Source organism: Chiloscyllium plagiosum, chromosome 33 (genome assembly GCF_004010195.1).
Source record: "Chiloscyllium plagiosum isolate BGI_BamShark_2017 chromosome 33, ASM401019v2, whole genome shotgun sequence".
NCBI lineage: Eukaryota > Metazoa > Chordata > Chondrichthyes > Orectolobiformes > Hemiscylliidae > Chiloscyllium > Chiloscyllium plagiosum.
In genome coordinates this window covers 9,516,361-9,536,625 of record NC_057742.1, presented here as the reverse complement: position 1 = coordinate 9,536,625, position 20,265 = coordinate 9,516,361, and the positions used below count along the sequence as shown (strand labels likewise).

Here is a 20,265-nt window from a genome sequence, read left to right as displayed (position 1 = left end):
AAGGGTCTGTTTCCATGCTGTACATCTCTATGAGTCTATGACTTTGGTTAGGCCACAGATGGAGTGCTGTGTGCAGTTCTGGTCACTGTACCATAGGAAGGATGTGATTGCAGTGGAGAGGGTGCAGAGGAGATTCGCCAGGATGTTGCCTGGGATGGAGTGCTGTAGCTATGAAGACAGACTGGATAAGCTCAAGGTGTTTTCTTCAGAGCAGGGAAAGGCTGAGTGGTGACCTGTTTTCAGGTCCCCACTCAGCCTTTAGAGGGGCATAATGTTGTGAGGGGCGGGCTGGATAGAAAGCAGCTGTTCCTCTTAGAGTGAGGATCAATAACAAGGGGTATACATTTAGGGTGAAAAGCAGGAGGTTCAGAGGGGAATTGAGAAAAATCCTTTTCAACCAGAGGGTGGTGGGCGTCTGGATTGCATTCCTGGGAGGGGAGTTGAAGTGGATAACCTCTTGGATAAGCACTTGAAGTGTCATAACATTCGAGGCTATGGGCCAAGTGCTGCAAAGTGTAGATTAGGCTAGCTTTTTGTCACTTTAGAGTTGATGGGGTGAAGAGCCTCTTCTGTCCTGTGTGATTCTAAGATATGAAGTCAAGAGTTGAGAAATGAAGGGTACTCAAAATCTGGAGAGAGTACCACATGTTGGAGTGTGATGTCACGAGGAACAGACATTACCCAAGATGCTATGGCTAGAAACAGATTGATAAGAATGGAATCAGGAGAGTGCAATCCCATCTACTGGTCTTCAGGTCAAAGTCAGTGAAGCAGAGCGTGCAGACAATTGAAGAGGAAAGGTTCAACTTGGTCACAGTCATATGATAAGAGTTGTTTTGGTACTGTGATAGGAGCAGAAACCTGATTGGAGGGATTCAGACATAGCGTTCAGTGAAAGATCAGTGTTTGGGAGGCCATAACATCTTCAAAGACTTTGGAGAGGAACAGGAAGTGGAGTAGGAGTTTGGAACGATGGTGTGTACAATGTTTTTTTTTTGAGGGTGGTGATGGTCACAAATTTAAAAGGAGAGAGGGACAACAACTAATAGTGAGAATGTTAACAGTCTTGGCCAACAATGGGGTGGAAGGCAGGAGAGGAAGTTGCTGGGTCAATGAGTTTACTGGGAATAGGAACAAGCGATCTGGAGGTGGGTGCCAATTATCAGGAGGTAGTAGAAAGCATAGGGGGAGATCCATGTTAAGGACTGGGATGATTCTGGAACAGTAGATGAGAACAGCTGCCTTGGTTTTAAAAGGTTCATCAGAATCTGATTCAGCTAACATTTAGTCTTAAGAGTCATAGAGATGTACAGCACGGAAACAGATCCTTCAGTCCAACCTGTTCATGCCAGCCAGATATCCCAACCCAACTTGTCAAATGACTAGCAACAGATAACTGGAGATGCATCATGTATTGTGCCTGACTTCAATAATTTTGAAATTGGATTGTGCATTGGATATATTTTCGATAATTGGATCAATTTTCAAATAATGTAAACCTATTTTTAAAAATGATAAAATCAAGTAATCAGAGTAACAAACTGAGTGAGGAAACTGGCTAAGGTTCATTGGCTTTTCTGACTTGCTCGCTCTGGTATGTACAGGAAAGCGTAGTGGATCACATGATTGAAACGTTTTCAGTAAAAACCACTCGAGCGGAGAAAGAAAATACAACAGCCGAGTTCCATTACTAGTTTCCGACGAAAATGTCAATTTGAAATGAAACTGAGCCTTGCAATAATCTAAAATCTCAAACATTCAGTGAAGTGGCGGGGGAAGGGCTGCGAGGTTCTATCACAATGGGATAACAATCAATTGGAGGGGCCTGTGGTAAAATGGACACCTAATGATTCAGTAAAGCAGTTTCTTTATTTGTCACCAGCAAGTCACATGAAGGTTTGAAATGCCATCAGTCCAATAGGTATGGACCATCAAAACCATCTTGAGTTGAGTACTGAATGGCAGACCCTGAATGATTACTATGACTCAGTAACAATCGCATCTCTTGAATCTTGTAGGTTCCAGCTCTTCTGTAGAAAATTGAGCATTAGGTCTGGGGTTCTATAATTCGAGGAAAAAAATGCTGAGGCCCTTAATTGAAGAACAGTAGGGTTTTTCTGTAAAATGCAAAGTGCTATGGAGGCTGGGGCTAAAAAAGAATAAAAACGAAAAATGCTGGAGAGGCTCAGCAACTCTGGTACCACCTGTGGAGGGAGAAACACAGTCAATGCAACACAAGTTGAATATGACTCTTCTCAGCCTTCAAAGCGTTAACTATGTTTCTCTCTCTCTACAGGTGCTGCCTGATTTACTTAGTCTCTCCAGTGTTTTGTTTTCATTTCAGGGACTTCTGCCCAGTTCCCTGGCCAATACCTATCATGAACCAACATGATCCAGTCGTTAATAACCACTTTGCTGTCTGTGAGAGGCAATCTCATTGAAACATGTAGAATTCTTAAGGGATTTGACGGGGTAAATGCTGAGAGGGTGTTTCTTCACCTGGGGCAGTCTGGGATAAGAGAGCATGGTCTCAGAATAATGGGGGTGACAAATTTAAAAGTGAGGTAAGGAGGAATTTTTTCTCTCGGGTTCTTTGGAACTCCTTGCCATAGAGCTATGAGGTTAGAATGTACATTTAAGGCTGAAATAGATTCTTAATTAAGAGGAAATTCAAGGGTTACAGGGAAAACGCAGGAAAATGGACAAGACAAGTGTAGGATTAGCTGTGCTCCTATTGAATCAAGGAACAGGCTCAAGGGGCCGAAAAGCCTATTCCTGTTCTTATTTGATATAGTCTTATGGGAGTAAGCTGGACAGTCTGTGAGAGGAAGGGACAGGAAGACCGTGGGATAACGAGGATTCAGATGAGATCTCTAACAGTGGATCATTTTCACTGCAGCAGGACACAAATCCTGTTGCAATTTCGGCTGCACCGGACAGTTTGAAAGAGAAATGAAAGGAGTTAAAAAGCTGCCATGAAGCTGTTCACTGGCTTGGAGCTCCACAACTGCCATAAATGCTCAGAGCTCGCAAATGCAAAATTTCGGGTGTGTGTCAACCTCCCATTGCATCACTTGCTGCTAAACACGACTTCACAGAATGGATTTGCTTTAGTTTTCAAACAGTCAACAAATTATACATCAGACCACAGTGATGCAGAAAGATAGTGAAAGGGTAATATGACATGACTGTATATAACCATACGGATTCATCACATAAAATTAGTTCACTGATTAAAAAAAGCTTTTGGCTTTCAAATCTAAAAATCATGCAGTGAAGTCAAAGCACCTTTGGCCTTTGCTATATGCATTAGAGAACTATTTCAATTGTAACCGTGATTATTTGCTCCTGTTAGTAAAACCATATTTGGTGCTGGACCATCTAGTTTTCTGCTGTTTTTAATGTGTTGAAAAACCACTGCAGTCTCCTGAAGACATTAAATGCCACTACAGAGGGGTAGATAATTCAAATGTTGAGATTCAGTTGACCAAACTGCAATCTTAAATGCCATCTAAATATTTAAACACTGTTAATTAGAGTTAACACTTAAAACTATTGGCAGAAGCAAATTGTCTAGCCTAGGCACCTTCACTACCCATTGGTTTATATCCTATCCTATCCTATCTGCTGGTTTACGTCCTATCAAATTGAGATCTCTGTGTCAGGCTTCCATAGTATTCATTCCCTGTACACCCCTCAGTCCATCCCCCAACTATACCTTCCCAATCAGAATGATTCCAGGAAAATGCATTTAACAGTATTCCCAGATACTTTGCAGGGAAAAACAAAATGCATTAACCTAGCAATGCACAGGAGCTCACAACATTTCAGAAATGCAATAAAAAAAATTTGGTTAGCATCATCGCTGCACCAACAGAACATAAAACATAGAACAGTACAGCACAGTACTGGCCCTCGATGTTGTGCCGAATTTTTATCCTACTCTGAGATCAAACTAATCTACATACTTTACATTTTACCATCATAAAAGTAACCATTTCTTCAAAGTAAATGGCAGTGTTCCACATTTACCAGCAGCTTATGCAGGCTCACAATTCATGGTGTCTAATTTTTTTCTTGAATGAACCAGTTGATTTGTGCATTTATGATGTACCTTGGTAATTCAGTATTATATTTGCAGCATGCTTAGGACTAATTGTGTACTTTCACATGTGATGGAAAGAAATTTAGAACCTCCATCATCATTATTTATAGTCCTGAACTACAACACACATGGAAAACTTCTGATGAATTCCTCTAATTATATCCAATATTTCAACTGTGTAAACTAGCAATCTATGACCGGTAATATTTATTGAAGATAGTTCTAAGACTTATGCAAAACAACAATCAATACTGTTGGCAATGGGGGAGGATCAGAAAGTCCAATCTGCAATCTCAGACACCAGAACAAAATCTTGGGTTGCCTATGCTAACACCCGTCATTCTGTTGTATCTTCTGTACAATGTACTGAAGGAGTCCTGCACCGTTGGGAGCACCATCTGTCAGGTAAGCTATTAAACTGGGACAAAATTGCTAGAAAAGCTCAGCAGGTCTGGCAGCATCTGGAGAGAAATCCTAGTTAAAATCTGTGTCAGGTGACCCTTCCTCAGAACTCAGAATGTTCTGAGGAAGGGTCACTAGACCCACAACTTTCACTTTGATTTCTCTCCACAGATGCTGCCAGATCTGCTGAGCTTTTCGAGCAATTTCTGTTTGTTTTTCTGATTTCCACCATCTGTAGTTAGTTCGGTTTTTGTCTATTAAGTTGTGACCCTGCCAGCTCTCTATCGCATGGCAATATTTCAAAGAATAACAGTGAAATTTTCCCGAGCCTAATATTCATCCTTCAAATCAATATCACTTAAAGAGATTACCAAGTCATTATCTTGTCGCTACTTGTGGGATCTTGCTGGACACAAATTATCTGCTACATTTCTCAAAAATAGGGCAATGATTATATTTCAGAATGATTGCCAGAGGGGCATTTTTGGTTGTCCTGAACTTATGAAAGGTACTATGTAAATGCAAGTTCCTTGTTTAACAACAGTATGCAAATGTATGACTGATAATATATTGCTGAATACATTGCAAAAATACTAGTGCCAAAGAAGGTTCTCCTTGCTACAACATATGCATGTAAACTATCTTGTGTCTTCTGAACTCAGAACAATATTATTGCATTAAATATGTTGGAACCATTTCTCTTCTCTTTTTGTAAACCTTTCTTTCCTGACATCAGGGCAGACAATTAATCTGTTGATTGTGAGCCAACCACTCATGACAACAATGTATGACCAAATTGGAATATACTGAAACATAGAACTCTGAAACTCTGTGTCTCCATTCACTGGTGCTGCAACAATATCAAAACCATTATAGCACCATACTTTTGGTAAAACATCCCTAATGTGAGTCACAGGAACCTTATCAGATTTCAAATAGAGGGGACATTAGAAAAGGTGGCTGAACATTAGGTCAAAGGGTTTAAGGAATGTGAAGGAGGGAGAAGTGGAGAGGTTTAGAATGAGAATTCCAAAACCAAGTCAGCTAAAGACACAGTTCCAATGATGGAGTGAGCTGATGGAAATATGCATGAGGATAGCATTTGAGGAAAGCATCCTTCGAGAATTACAGAATTTGAGGGGAAAGAGGAAAGAAAAGGCAAGGCTGCAGTGAGATTTGAAGGTGAGGATAAGAATTTAAATTAATGTACTAACTTGACATGAGGCCAAATTGGGAGAAGATTGCATATATCTGTTCACTAAAAATGAAGATTATTTGCCCTGATGAATATCTTTGCTTTACACAAACACTTGTTCATGCCTGCTCTGCTTGGTGAAAGAGAAAGTAAATTGAAGTTGTTGTAACAGAACTGCATTCAATCCAATTCTTGTGAATTTTTTAACTTGCATTAATAAGAATGTTAATCAGGCACTGTGGATGCACAGGATTGCAACTTATATTCATCTAGAAAAACACATTTAAATTGGTGTAAAGGAGGTGATGAAATTATTTTATTGGTGTGAGCATTATGACTAATTTGCAACATATAAATACGAACCTGGCTGGAAATGAGACTGTGAAAGTTAAATGTTAGGTATCCCCGCATTGTTCAGGTCGGGGTTGCAGTGTACACATAGAACATAAGCTGCTGAATATGTAAATTATATATTTAAGAACAAGCTGTCTGAAACTAATGTCATTGAGTTTAAATTGGCTTCCAGCTAATCGCTGATGAGAGCATATTTATGCTTTGGGACTAGACAAACAAGATCAATGATTACTTGCAGCTCTGTGAATGTAAATTTCAAAGACTTTTGGATGTTTCTTGTAAATTTATCTCCTAGTGAGAAACAGAGGTACACAGGCCTGGAAGTCAAAAGTTAAATTCTCGGTTTGTGCTGACTTAACTGATTTAACCTCTGAATGTTATAAAATGACCCAAGTATTTATAAATTAAAATCTTTCAGGCAAAAATTGACAAAGCCAAAGAAAGGGACAATAAGAGATGAATGAAAGGTTAGCCAAAGAAAGACTAAACATTACAGTTTAATAATCTACTAAGTCTATTTTAAATTTAAATACTAGGAATGGCTATTGAATCAAAAGTGAAATTGCAGAATTGTACTCTGTTGATAAAGAATATAGGCGCACAACTGGCTACATAGATTCATGAACCTAACACTTGCCATACATTTTACTTCCCAAATGCAATTTGTTTCACCTCACTAAACTGCAGGTAATTCAACATTTTGTTTTTACAATACTATATTTTCTGGGCTAATTCTCTGACTTATTAGCCATTAGTCGTAACATTGTATTGTGCAATCGCATATATAAGCAATTGTCGTTAATATAGGAATTCCAACCTAAAGTGGCCACAACCCATATAGTTTATTTTCCAGTAGTCATTTGAAATAATTGAACTTTTAACTAATCATAGTGATTACTTGTTATTATTAAAAGTGATAAAACCTGCAGTTATTGTAAAGGCTAAAGTTTAGATGGATCAATGATATGGAATATGTCAGGATTATTTCACTATTTTGGTTATACAGGGTGCATTGATGTTTAAGATTTCCCCAGAAATTGAATTTACTTAACTCAATGCAAGTGAGCACTGTTGCAATTGTTCCAATTCGCTATCTATCAGGATTGTCAGTGTTGTATTCGCTTCCCATGCACCTTATTTTCTTTCTATGTAAATGACCGTTGTGTATTTTCGTGAGGCAGTTTACATTTCTCTATATTAAATTGAATCTACTATAATTCCCATAACTCTCTAGTACATTCAAATCTTACAGCACATCCTATCAATATTTCAGCTGAACAACTTTATTAACTATGTATCATCTGAATGTCTAGCCCCTGTAACTGTGACTTCTAGCTCCAGATCATTTAGGAAGATATTAAGCAAAAGAGGTCACAAAACAGTTATCCCTGTTGGCACCAAAATAAGAATCATCAATTATTAGACCATAACACCACAAGAATTAGGAACAAAATAAGCCATTTAATTACTCAAGCCTACTCAGCTATTCAATAGGATCATGGCTGATCTAACACTCCTCACTTCCACTTTCCTGCTCTTTCCCCACAACTCTTGATTTCTCTATTGATCAAGAATCTATCTCAGCCTTAAATATACACAAGGACTCTGTGGCAAGGAAATCCAAAGATTCATCTTTGATCATTTGAGAGAAGACATTCCTCCTCATCTCAGTTTTAAATTGTCGGTTCTTTATTCTGAGACTATGCCTTCTGGTTCTAGACTCTCCCGTGAGGGTTAACATCCTCTCAGCATTTATCCTGTCAAGCCCCTGAGGAATCCTGATGTTTTAATGGTTCAAATACAGAACAACTGGTTAACCTTTCCCATACCAAATTAGAATCTGCAGAACTATCTTTGCATACTTTTTTTTGCATGTGAAGTAAATCTGAAAGTGGTATCGCATTGATTGGGGGTAGGATCGGACAGTCATTCCATTAATCTCAAGAGTGAAACTTGAGTTTATACGATTACTCTTGTGTCTCGAATACTTGTAAAAGTTTAATTTTATTGCAAATTGTGTAATATTGAAATTGAAATGCTTTGTAATGTATTTTTACAAATGTATGAATAATGTAACTTTTTGGAAAAATATACAAGAAAGTCTGAAACTAATGATATAAATGAAATTATTGTACAACAACTATCCATTCAGGCATTGTATGAGGTGAAGGAACAACAGTAGCATGCATTTGTACAATTATGTAGTAAACCAATATAAGAACCATTATAAAAAATTTGATTACTTAGCTAAAGGGATATTATGATAGGAAACCAAAGCTTGATTAAATGGTTGGTTTTAAGCAGCATCATAAAGGTAAGGAGAGATGTAGAGAGATGGAGTGGTTATGAGTAGGAATTCCAGAGTTTAGGATCTAGTCAGTTAAAGACATGATCAAAAGTTGTGTAGCAATTAAAATCAGGACGTGCCAAGAGATCAGAATCGGGGAAATACAAAAAATTTAATCAGGCTGACACAGATTATAGAGATAGGGACTGGTTAGTTCATGGAAGGATTTTCAAACATCAGTGATAATTTTGAACAACTATAGACTAATGTTTCACATTTTTTTCAGAATCCAATGGTTTTGTTAGTTAGGTCTGGTATTAGAAATCTGTGCCCCTGAAATTACTATTTGTGAAATTTGCATTTCACCATTTGTGTAATGTTCCTTTGTTTGCTATTTTAAGAATGACAAAGTGAATTAATAACTTTACTGATGTAATTAAGTGTTTTCTGCAGCAATTTAAAACAATATTCAATGTGCCTATTGCTTTAGCAAGACAATTTTTCTTGCATTGTAACCCCTTCCTATTTTAAAGTTATTTTTGCAGAATATGCAAGTTGTTGTTCAGTCTCTTATCTGCTTATAGAACTTGTTCTGATGTGGTAAATTTGCTGACGTCTGCATTTTTAAAAAGTGCTGTGTGTAAATACAGGTGTAAAGGGATAAGAGGTCTTGAGGTTGAATGACCTGATTAATATGATTAGTACAGTACTGCAGTATGGTATTGGTCCGTCCTCTCCTCTTCCAACATCACTACCCTCAATTTTTCCCTTCTATTTGTTAGTGGATATCCACTGAAGGCTAAATAAATCTAGTGCCTATCCAGTCTTAATGTCACATCATGTTTGGGATGGATAGTAGTATGGGCTCTGGAGAGTACTCCATATGGAAACTCTGGCACACTTTTAACCTCCTTAGGCCTATGTCAAAGCCAGATAAAGCTTTTGACATTTGCCTGCAATCAATGAACTCAATCCAGACTGGGAAGTTGGGTCTTTCTTCCGTCTCTATCATCCTGGATGGCACACTTGCCATTCAATCCATTTGGGAACATTGTAGTTTTCAGCAATTCAAGGGCTGTTCCCTTACTGCAGTTATGTCATTTAGAATTATGGTGGCCACTTGACTCAGTTGGCTTGATTGAAAGTTTGAAGGGGACAGTAAGCCTCAGGGTACTACTATTGGCCTTAATGCCCTTAAACTGGACTAGACAGTAAAACCTTTACCGGGTTTCATTGGTTTTGTTGTACTTACAAATATACAAATGAGGAGCAGGAGTAGGCCATTTGGCCCCTGGAGCCCACTTTGCAATTTATTAAGATCCTGTCTGATCTGATTGTAACCTCAAATCTGCATTCCCGTCTGCCACTGATAACCTTTCAGACCTTGCTTACCAAAAGTGTATTCCCTTCTGCCTTAGAAATATTCAAGGATTGTTTTTGCTGCAATTTCAGGAAGAGAGTTACAAAGACACCAAGACCTTTGTAAGAAAGCTTCTTGCCTCTTCTGTTTTATTTTTTAAACTGCAATCCCAATTTCTACTTTCTCCCATCTACCCAGTCAAGTCAGGATCTTATATGTTTTGATCAGGTCTCCTCTTACTCTTCTAAGATCCAGTGGATATAAACTATAAACAGCAGATTGAAACAATCTAACCTTTCCTCATTGGACAACTCACCTATTCTGGATATTAGATTGGCAAATTTTCTCTGAACTGCTTCCAATGCATTTACATCCTTCCTTTAGTAAGGTGACCAGTACTGTACACAGATGTAGTCTTATCAATACCCTGAATAACTGAAAAGTAGCCTCACTACTTTTGCATCCAATTCCTCTCACGATAAGTGATAACATTCTATCGGCTTTCCTAATTACTTGATGTATCTACAATTTTTTTTTCAGTTCAAGCACAAGGACAACCAAACTGCTCTGCATCTCAGACCTCTGCATTCTCTCACCATCTAGAGCTGCTCTTTGGAGGGTCAGTGCAGACTTGATGGGCCGAATGACCTCCTTCTGCGCTGTAGGGGTTCTACGATTCTATTTCTTTTTGTAGTTTCTTAATGTCCTCTTTAACATTTACTTTCCTAGTTATCTTTGAGTCACCAGTCAATTTGGCAATAATATGTTCAGTCCCTCCACCCAAGTCATTGATATAAACAGTGAGACTCCAACACAATCCCTATGACACAGTGGATATTAGTTGGGGAGTAGGAATGAGGCTTATCTTTAATTTACCCACCTCCCTGTCACACTTCCTGGTCCTGGTCAGTTAGTTTATCCATAATTATCATTTATTCTACAAGAAGACTGATCATTTTATCAAAATACTGACAGAGTTTGGATAGCACCTTCTATAGAAAAAGGAAAGTTTGTTCTCCAAATCATGAGTACAGTACAATATATTTATCATTCACAGAGTTAACATAAGAAGGTTTTGGCTTGAGGCACACGTTCAGATTTCGGAGTTATGTTTCTGGGTGGTGGCTTACCTCCTGGGCATTCTCAAAAGCCAACTGATGAAACATAGCTTTACTGACTGAATAACTTGCTGTTGTAGATTGTAAACTGTTCTTTGTATTGCTCAGATAAGGAATAGTTGCTAATGTTGGTTGCACTAATAGGTATTGGGAGAAGCTACAAAACAATTAGTAACATTATTCAGATTAGATTCCAGGACTCATTTAAATTTAGAAATTCCCTCCTATTATACACGCATATGTATCAATCTTTCTACCCTGTGTAACTAGATATAAAACACTGTTCCTGTCTAGATTCTGTGAATTACTGCAAAAATTGTGGTTCTTAAGATGCACAATAACCAAATGTTGAAAGCTACAATATTTGGACATTGCCATTTGAAATCCTGCCCTCCTAAGTGGGCTTTATTTCATATTTAATGTGGTTGGAGGAAAGGTTGCTTCTAAGAAGCTAAGTCTCATCTAGCTGCAGGGCTGACAATGCCGTGGCTCATTGAACAGGTTTATAAACATGTCTCCTGACAGCACTGGGGTAACGCAGAGTTCAGCTACTCCCAGAACAACACCAACACGTGCTACTACAGAGCTGACAAGAACTTTGCACAGGCCAAATGAGATATACTCTTAACACTAAGCACTGAAAAATAAACACCAGACAGTACTTCGGCAAAGTGCAGTAGCATATGATCTCATTCACATACGTTCATTCACAGACACACAGAGTCTAGCCTGGGTAACGAGAGCTAAAATGAGGGTGGGGAGGAGAATGCTACATCCTGGAAATCAAAATGAAAGAACAAATTAAACAACAACCAAATGCGGCTAAAAGACAGCCTAAACATTTAGAAATTGAAAGCTGTTTGAAATGTTATAACCATCTATTCAGTTTTCCATTCTATTTGACTCGCTAAGCATTTCCTGTCAATGTACAGTACTTAATTTGGTTACAAAATCTCCCGCTGCATTCATCTGCTCTAATGTTAAATGTATATCTGGACATAGGTTTTTGATCAAATTAAGTGGGCATTTATCTAGATATTACTGTAAAGGTTTCCTTACATAACGTTCACTATGCAGGAACACACATGGTCATATCAAGCACACTAAATAACAGGTCAGTCAAGGAGCCAGATAGTACAACAGTCACATACAAAAGATATGATTAAATGAAAGATACATAATTAAAACAGTACAATGCCTATAATATACCTGAATACTAGAGAGACTAGTAGATCATGATGATAAACTTGCTGTAAGCCTTCAGTGTGTCAAGCAACTTATAAAGACTGCAATGATAATTCACAAGTATTTAGATGGGTCGGCCTGATATTTAACTAACCTTTCAAAATATTTTAGTATGATGAGTTTATCAAAGATAGCAAAGATTGCTTTGCTGATCGCTGCACAAATCTGGATCATGATGTATTCAGAAATACCTTCTAATCTTGGAAAGCAATGCTGGTTTAAAGTTCATAGATTGACTGACTATTAAGGTTGGATACAGTAACCTGCAGGTAAAATGGCTTCATAAACACAGTCTATATTCCACACATTCAGAAGTGATGAGTACGTACAATTTTTTTTAAACCACATTTTTAAACAGCACTTGTGCCATTTTAAAGAAGAGAGCGAGAGGTAGTTCTGGTTTCCTGATCAATCCCTGAATCAATATCACAAAAGGCAGATTATTTGATAATTGTCACATTGCTGTCCATGAGAGCTCTATTCTACCTTGCAACAATGACTGCCCTTCGGTTCAAGGTAGCCTGCTTGCAGACATCCTATAGTCAAGAAAGTCTCCAGAAAGATTGCTGCTCCTCTGAAAGATTCTATTGCTGCACTAACATTTTCAATGTGCTCCTGCCGGTGTAATACACTTTGATTTAATGTAAAGCAAAATATTTCTCTCAACATAAACAAAAGTCTTTGCTGTAGGGATTCTATGAAATTCTATGAAAATAATCAATGAAATTATGGACAAAATCTTTACTGTATTTTTTGTAGTTAATGTGGACAGAGTTTAAAAAAATGCATGCATCGGCTATTATACTTCATTGATATATATATCGCAGTGGAATCCAATGGGATAATACAAAAGTAACACATTCTGGATATTAATAATGGGCCATTGCATTTGATCATACAATCTGCTAAGTCTCCGAGCCATTGTTGCAATTTATCATTCCAATCCTTCCTGCAAGAGGTATATAACTTAAGGTCCATCAAACTCTGTCTCAGGCTTAATTCCTGATCTTTGCCCAGATCATCAGAAGTTGCATTGCCACACATGACCTCAGTACCTTTCAAGTAGTGATGGGAAAAATATAATTCACCAAAGCTCCTGGTCACCATCCAGTGACCCCAGCTGGAAAGTGCATGTGTGACTGTTGGCTGAAGACCTGCTGACATTCACTGTCTAGACATGACGTATTAAGATTGGCCATATGGGTACATTGCTGGTAGATAGCCAGCTCCAATAGAACCATTTCAATAGTGGACATTGAGGAGAAAAAAGAAACCATTCCAGGCACAAAATTAAAAGAAAATTATAAACAACTTAACTAAGAAATAGATCTTCTAAGTTGAATATCCGACTTCTGTACTTAAATCTATGCAATTCTAATTGACAATTAATTTTGATATATCTGAAAAATATTTTGTATTTACACAATGAGGTCATTCAGAAACATTCCAAGGTGTTTCACATGCAACTAATTTCTTTAAGTTTTATTGCTGTTGTTAAATGGGTGAACCTGGCCTCCATTTTGTGCACAGCAAGCTTCAACAAACAGCATTGATAACCAGCCGTATCTGTGTTGCTCAAGGGAAGGATGTTGGCTGTCTGGGTCTTCAACATTCACTTGAACCAACACTAGAATATGCAGGATGGAAATATATATCGGAGCCGAGACTGTATTTAATAGAAACTTTGGTTTGCTGGTTTGCTGAGGTAATTGTAATACTTCAAAATATTACCATCATACACGGAAGTGATATGAACACTCCAAATTTGTAATTTATGAAACATACAGAATAGCTTCACGTTCATTTATAAAGGTTCCTGCTAATGGTTGCCTCTTTACAGACCTGTGGTTTAACTACTAATTACAGAGAAAAGGATGGATTTCCCAGTGAACATAAAATAATGGAAGTACATTGAACGGATGGAGGTTTAATTCCTTAAGTTTCCAAAGATGTAGTGCAAGGTTGGTTTCCAGGTGTTTGGCATTTGGCATTCACATCTGTCTTCGGTCAAATAGAAACAAAACATAGAGACACTGGAAATCTGACATATAAACACAGGATGCTGGAGAACTCGGCAGGTCTCACTGTGGAGAGAGAAACTGAGTTAATGTTTCAAGTTTGCCAGACCTGCTGAGTTTCTCTGCTTTTTAGATTAGATTACCTACAGTGTGGAAACAGGCCCTTCAACCCAACAAGTCCACACCGACCTGCCGAAGAGTAACCCACTCAGACCCATTTCCCTCTGACTAATGTGCCTAACACTATGGGCAATTTAGCATGGTCAATTCACCTGACCTGTACATCTTTGGACTGTGGGATGAAACCAGAGCACTCGGAGGAAACCCACGCAAACACGGGGAGAATGTGCAAACTCCACACAGACAGTCCCCGAGGCTGGAAGGGAACTTGGGATCCTGGTGCTGTGAGGCAGCAGTGCTAACCACTGAGCCACAATGCGCACCTTCAGTTAGTATTTTGGTATCAGTGTGTTACACACACAGAGGAGAAAGAAAATAATTTATCGATGTCTAACTAAGTTAGCAAGATCGATTTGAATTGGGTTGTTTATACTTAATTAATTGGGATCCTTCTGGTGGAATGGGAATCCCTCTCTCTGAGCTAAAAGGCCTTAGGTTCAGGTACTACATCAGGACTATGATGGTCATGGAGATGTGTCTTATAACATGTCCAAGCAGGTTGATTAAAATTGTCAGGTTTTATTAGAAGTGAAGACATACAGTCCAGTGTGGTAAGGGTTGGAGCTGCAATGCAGAGTACTCCCTTCAGTTCAGATAGCTTTTGGCAACTTTGAGGGCATCAAAACAGGAACTGAGAACCAGACCAATTTTAAGAAGTATTTTGAATCCACAAAGGACAGACTCTACAGATTCCAATTAACAAAAAATTTTACAAAATTGAACCAGGGTGCAATCCCCTGAAAAAAATAGTTTTTTTTTAATTTTAGAAGAAATCTCACTTGAGAGTGCCCTGTGACTTATTTTGAAATAGAATGCTATGTACCATAGCGTCTTTTTTTCCTTTAGCATGGATATGAATGAAGTGGGCGAAAGAAAGGAAGGCCATTTCTTTGAAGAGGAGAGAATTAAAATAAACTCCTACACATTTTAAATAAAGATTTCAGTTTGATGAATCACCTCCTGGTTACTCATTTCACATTGGACTATTCTGACGAAGACAGTGCAAGGGGGAGCGGGAGCTCGCGTTTTAGATATAATTCGAACCCTAATCTCTCTGGGGGCCCATCCCACTGTCTGTCCAAAATTCAAACACACACCCCATCCTTTCGCCAGTGGGAGGTGCAATACTCAGTGGGTCACTGCAAAAAGACAGACTCTAGAGGAAGGTGCTGCGCACGGAGGAGTATGTAACGCTAGGGAGAAGATGCAAACAAAGTTTGACTTGCGGTTTTTAATATTCATTTCCGTAAAATGGAGATGAAAGCAACCAGGCAGGTTAGGCGCACATACACAAGGCCAGTATAACCTGCTGAAACTACCTCAAAAACACAGAAATGGCTCTTCAAGAAATTCCAGGATAGTATAACAACACAGGGAAGTAAATTTAGGGAGACAGACAGACTGAAATTAATTAAATAGCGTGTTGGCCGCGAAAGGTGGTTGGCCAGGCTTGCACTCAAGAGATAAGGTAAAACACACGGACAAAAAAAAAGATTCAGAGGAAGAGGGGAAAGCAGTGAGGCAGAAAAAGAGGGGAAAAGTAAATGTTGTAAGGCAGGATATTTATGTACAGGTAGATATTTAATGATGGCGCAATGGGCTATAGGTGTCGATATAAACTGTAAACAGAGAATAAACTTCACAGACACAGAGGAGAAGGAATGAAAATGGGGGGGAAGCAGAAACAAAAAAATAGTAAAGTTCAGAAAATCCAAAAGGGAGAGAAAATATTCTTTTCGAGAAAATACATTCGAGAACGGAAAATGTCTACATTGCAGCGAAGCCCAAACTGTTGAAGTTGTTGTTACAAAGTGTAACTTCAGCACAGGATTATTTGGGGAGGGGAGTGATCTTCTTGTCAATTTCCTTGCAATTGGTTACTCTAGTCTTGTTCAAAAGGTTGATGAAATATCTCTCAATATCGCCAGTATCAATCAATTCTACAAGAAATATTTACAAGAAAATGAAAGAAGTGATAAGGATAACTCGTCATAAAGCACAATGCATGCTGCCAATGCAGTGAGTCGGAACTACTCATATGTATGTACACTTTCCCCCAAACTGAGATTCAAAGGTTGACTGTAATTCTTTTTAAAAATTTGCAGCACGTAAATTAAACTGTAAAAAACAATCAATTTGAATTTAAAAAGAGCATGTTGTTGGGTATCTTTGAAATTTTTACGTTATGCATTCTGCACGTTACGAATTCAAGCCTAACCCAACCCCTCTTAAAAAAATACCATGCTCTTTCTCTGTGTAAAATGCAGAATTGCGATGCATTGTCTCTTTTTGCAAATGATTTAGACTCCCATTTCCTACATGACACCGGTTACCACACTTTGACAAGACTTCCTGGGCTTATAAAGCGTTTCTGCTGACGCTCTGGGGGCGTGAGGGGCGTTATATCAGGGCGGGTTCTTTCCTATTTGCGTTGGTATCTAAATTCTTAAAGATGCGGCAATGTTTATTTTAAAGAAACCTTGTCCTTCTCCCGAAAAATAGTTGGGTATACGATACAGGCATCGAATTTTACAATACGCCGACCTTAGGTTCTGTTAAAATTGCATGCAAATTCTATTCTCGGACTAGGTATCCAGTTGATTAGGAGCTGACTTGAGACAGATGGTAAGATGTAAGGTTGGGCTTTGCTGACGGGACTAACGCAGTCAAAAAATACAACAGCTACAATTGTGACCCTCCTCCGGTTAAGCTGAAGAGCCCCTGATGCTGGTGAATCCAACTCCCTGTGGGGAATGTGTTTGGGAGTGACTGGCGAGAGTTTGCCGGGGATCTGTATCCTTCTCTTTGCAATCTTCCCGAGGTCCAGGCAAACTCTCTTTATAGAGCGAATTTGATCAGGATGTTTGGCGGAAGTTGCAAAGATGTCAAGACATGAGAAAGCGAGGGTGGGGGGGGGGGGGGGTGTGGAGGGAAGAATTTTGAAAAATGAATTATAAATCGTGTGGTCACGGGGAATCGAATGAAGCACTGGGCGTGTGTGTGTAGTTTGCTTGGGAGGGTGAACACATTTAGATTTGTATATGAGTAGCATCATTTCTTATGGTTTTATAGATCCATCCTACTTAATATTATTAATGTTGTACCACGTGGATCATTGGTGTTGCAAAAGGTGATGAAGATAATCAGAATCTACATTGATCTTGAAATTCCCATGAATTGTCACATCTTAAGAAAGAAAAGCAAAAGAGATAGGGTCTTAAGCTTGTTTTTTGTCCAGTACTTAATGGGTTAACTGGCTTCGAGTTTACTGGTACCAATGAAGTGGAGTAATGAATCTCAAACCTCTATGTGGACCACATACTCTAACAGATTGGCTGTGGTACAGGAACATGTGCACATACACACGCAGCAACAGGCTCGGGGTAATGAAGGAGCAGATTAAAATTTATAAACCTCAAACCGAGTCAGTCATCAAGGCAAGTTGCTGAAATAGACAAGTGGCTGAGAGTGCCGTTTTGACCTGCCCTCAGTTTGAGTGAATATGTTACAAATACTTTGAACATCCCCAGTCCGTGAGCGATACACTCCCTATAAAGAGTGCTTGAAAACTGTCTTTAAAAGGAGTCATCCTCGATTACAGGAAATTGGGTGTTTCTGAAAAATGTGAGTGACAGGTGCGCCTTCAGGTCTGTTTCCCAAGGCAGATTCAAGCTACAGTTTATCATAGCCGATCGCGTTCGGAAAGAGTGAGAAGCCACCTGTGTCATCGAACGGTTTTTACATTAAAAACAAAGTGTTTCAGATTCGAGGGGAGTAGGTATATCTTCTGAGCTCTACCATTCAGTCTCTTTCAAACCCGGATTTCAACCGCTGAGGGTAGAGACGGAAAAAGGGGTACATCTTCAGATTTATGTATCACTCCCGCTCGTAACGACAAAAGCCTGAGCAAACACGGTCTGTGCAGACACTGGGGAGAGGGATTGTGAGGGACGGTGGCGATTTCAAATGCAGTTTGGATGTTTTAAAAGTTTCTGAGTCAGGGTCGGACAGCAGATAAACAGTTTATGGCCAAGATACGAAATTGTACTCTTTGCGAGTCTTCCCCCAGCCTGGGTTAGATTAAAGGTCAATTTGAAATAGTCTTTTAGCTAAAACACTGATGCTAACCTGGAGATTGGACAGCCGTTCCTGAAAGGAAATTTCTCTAATCCTGACATCTGTCTGACTTCAGCCAAGGTAAAATTGCCTCGATCGGGGGGGAAAAAAGCCCATAGGCCTGGAAGTTCATAACCAAACTTATGGCGCTCAAACCGGTGTTGTCCAAAATTCATGAGCTACCCGGGCCAGGTATAGGGAGCCAGGAAGGGTCAGTCCTTCCTCAGGCATTTACGGGGTCTCCCGCCCTTCGGAGGCGTCCGGACAACTGGACAGTCGGGAGTAAAAGTGAAATTCTCGCCGGTTTCACGAAATTGACAAAGCGCGCTGACTTGGGAATGGGGGATAGATTTCGCCTGAAAGGAACGCTGTGTGTGTGTGTGAACAATAGGGAAGTGAGTCTCTCTGGAAAGACGGCGGAACGCGGTTTGAAAGAGTGCACATTCGCTCGCCAAAATAAAACAACACGGGCAGCGGTCAAGCAATCCCCCTCCCCCGAACCCACACCCTGTGTTTCTGTCAGGGAGGAGTTAGCAAGGCTTCCATTTTCATTATCGGCTGTAGAAATGATAATCTTCAGTCTAGAAGCGGGCAAAAAGAGAGAGAGAGAGAGAGAGATTGTGTTTCAAGTTTGGAAACCACACGCGCTCAGCGTAATCCTGAAACCCAGAGATTTGGTTTTGAAGAAGTTAACCTCAGACACGAAATGAAGCGAGTGTTCCGAGTGAGTGAGAGGGACACACAGAGAGAAAGAGAGAGAGAGATCAGTGAGTGTGGTGCAGGTTTGACCAGCCTGAACCTGCGACCTGAAATCTCCACGAGATTTGATTTGTTCCTTCCTGAAGCCGAACAATTCGGATTCAGATCAGTTCCGTTCGAATTTCAGACTCGCTAACTCGGATTGCTCCAACGTTGTTGGGAGGAGTGACACAGAACGCCAAATAAACAAGAACTCGGGTGTAAGAAGCACTCACCTGCCCTGCTTGGTGATGATCATCTCGGTCTGGTGTTTGTGAAATTTAGCCCAAAGCTGGTAATTGCAGAGGAGAATCTGCACTTTCCCGGCTGCTTGCAAGCCCGGCACGCCGTAGATGGATGTCCGCTGGAAGGAGGGAGCGTACGGGGCCGAGAAGGAGTCAGTGCCCGCTGAATAGACCTCAGCCCCGGGGGCTGGGTAGCTAGGCGCTCCGGGGACCTGCGCTCTCGTGGCGGGGTAAGGGCAGTTGGATAAAGTTGGACTCAGGAACCTGCTGGCGTTGCCCACGGAGATGCCAGCCGCCGAGATGTGTTGGCTGGGGTACGGGAGAGGGACAGAGTCCGGGTTGCTCTGGCACTGGTCAGCCGCTAGGTAGAACCGGTCCTGCATGCCATACCTCAGCTCGGGGAAATCTTGCATGGGTTTGGTATTCCTCTCGGCGTCTTTGCTGAAGTTCTCGCTGGACTCTGGCTGGTTCAACATGCTGATGGGGAAACTGGAGCCGGAATTTGGAGTCGATCCTCCCATGGACTGTCCAGAGAGAGAGAATTAAATGAATAAAAAATGTGAAACTTTTGTTTTTAAGACCAAAACAAACCAAAAAAAAGGACCCTGAGCGTGATCACACTTGAAGATTGCTGTTGAATGTAATAATGTCCATTCTGGTTCTAAACTCTCTTGTCTACCAGCCTCCCAGGTACCAGCTCCTGTTAAATATTACAGGCTGCAGCCTCAGGGTCTTTCTAATCCGATTGGCTCAGTCCTCATTAATAGGCAACATCAACCTGCTCCTCATTGGCTCTCTCTTCGTATTTGCATAGTGCACTCTGATTCGTCCAATCACCCTCTCTGAGGCCCGGAGGAGGATTGGGAGTGAGAGGATGAGGGAACCTCGGGAGGGAATGGGGC

At 40.0% G+C, this 20,265-nt stretch overlaps 1 protein-coding gene across 1 annotated transcript in view; it reads right to left on the bottom strand.

The window, feature by feature from the left end:
- Positions 1-20,077, bottom strand: part of tbx21 (T-box transcription factor 21) — a 39,940-nt gene extending 19,863 nt beyond the window's left edge. The window contains exon 1 of the mRNA XM_043674874.1: positions 19,355-20,077. Within this exon, the coding sequence (XP_043530809.1) occupies positions 19,355-19,884 (530 nt within the window). The 5' untranslated portion in view covers positions 19,885-20,077. The remainder of the gene's footprint in view (positions 1-19,354) is intronic.
- Between the last annotated feature and the right edge of the window lie 188 nt (positions 20,078-20,265).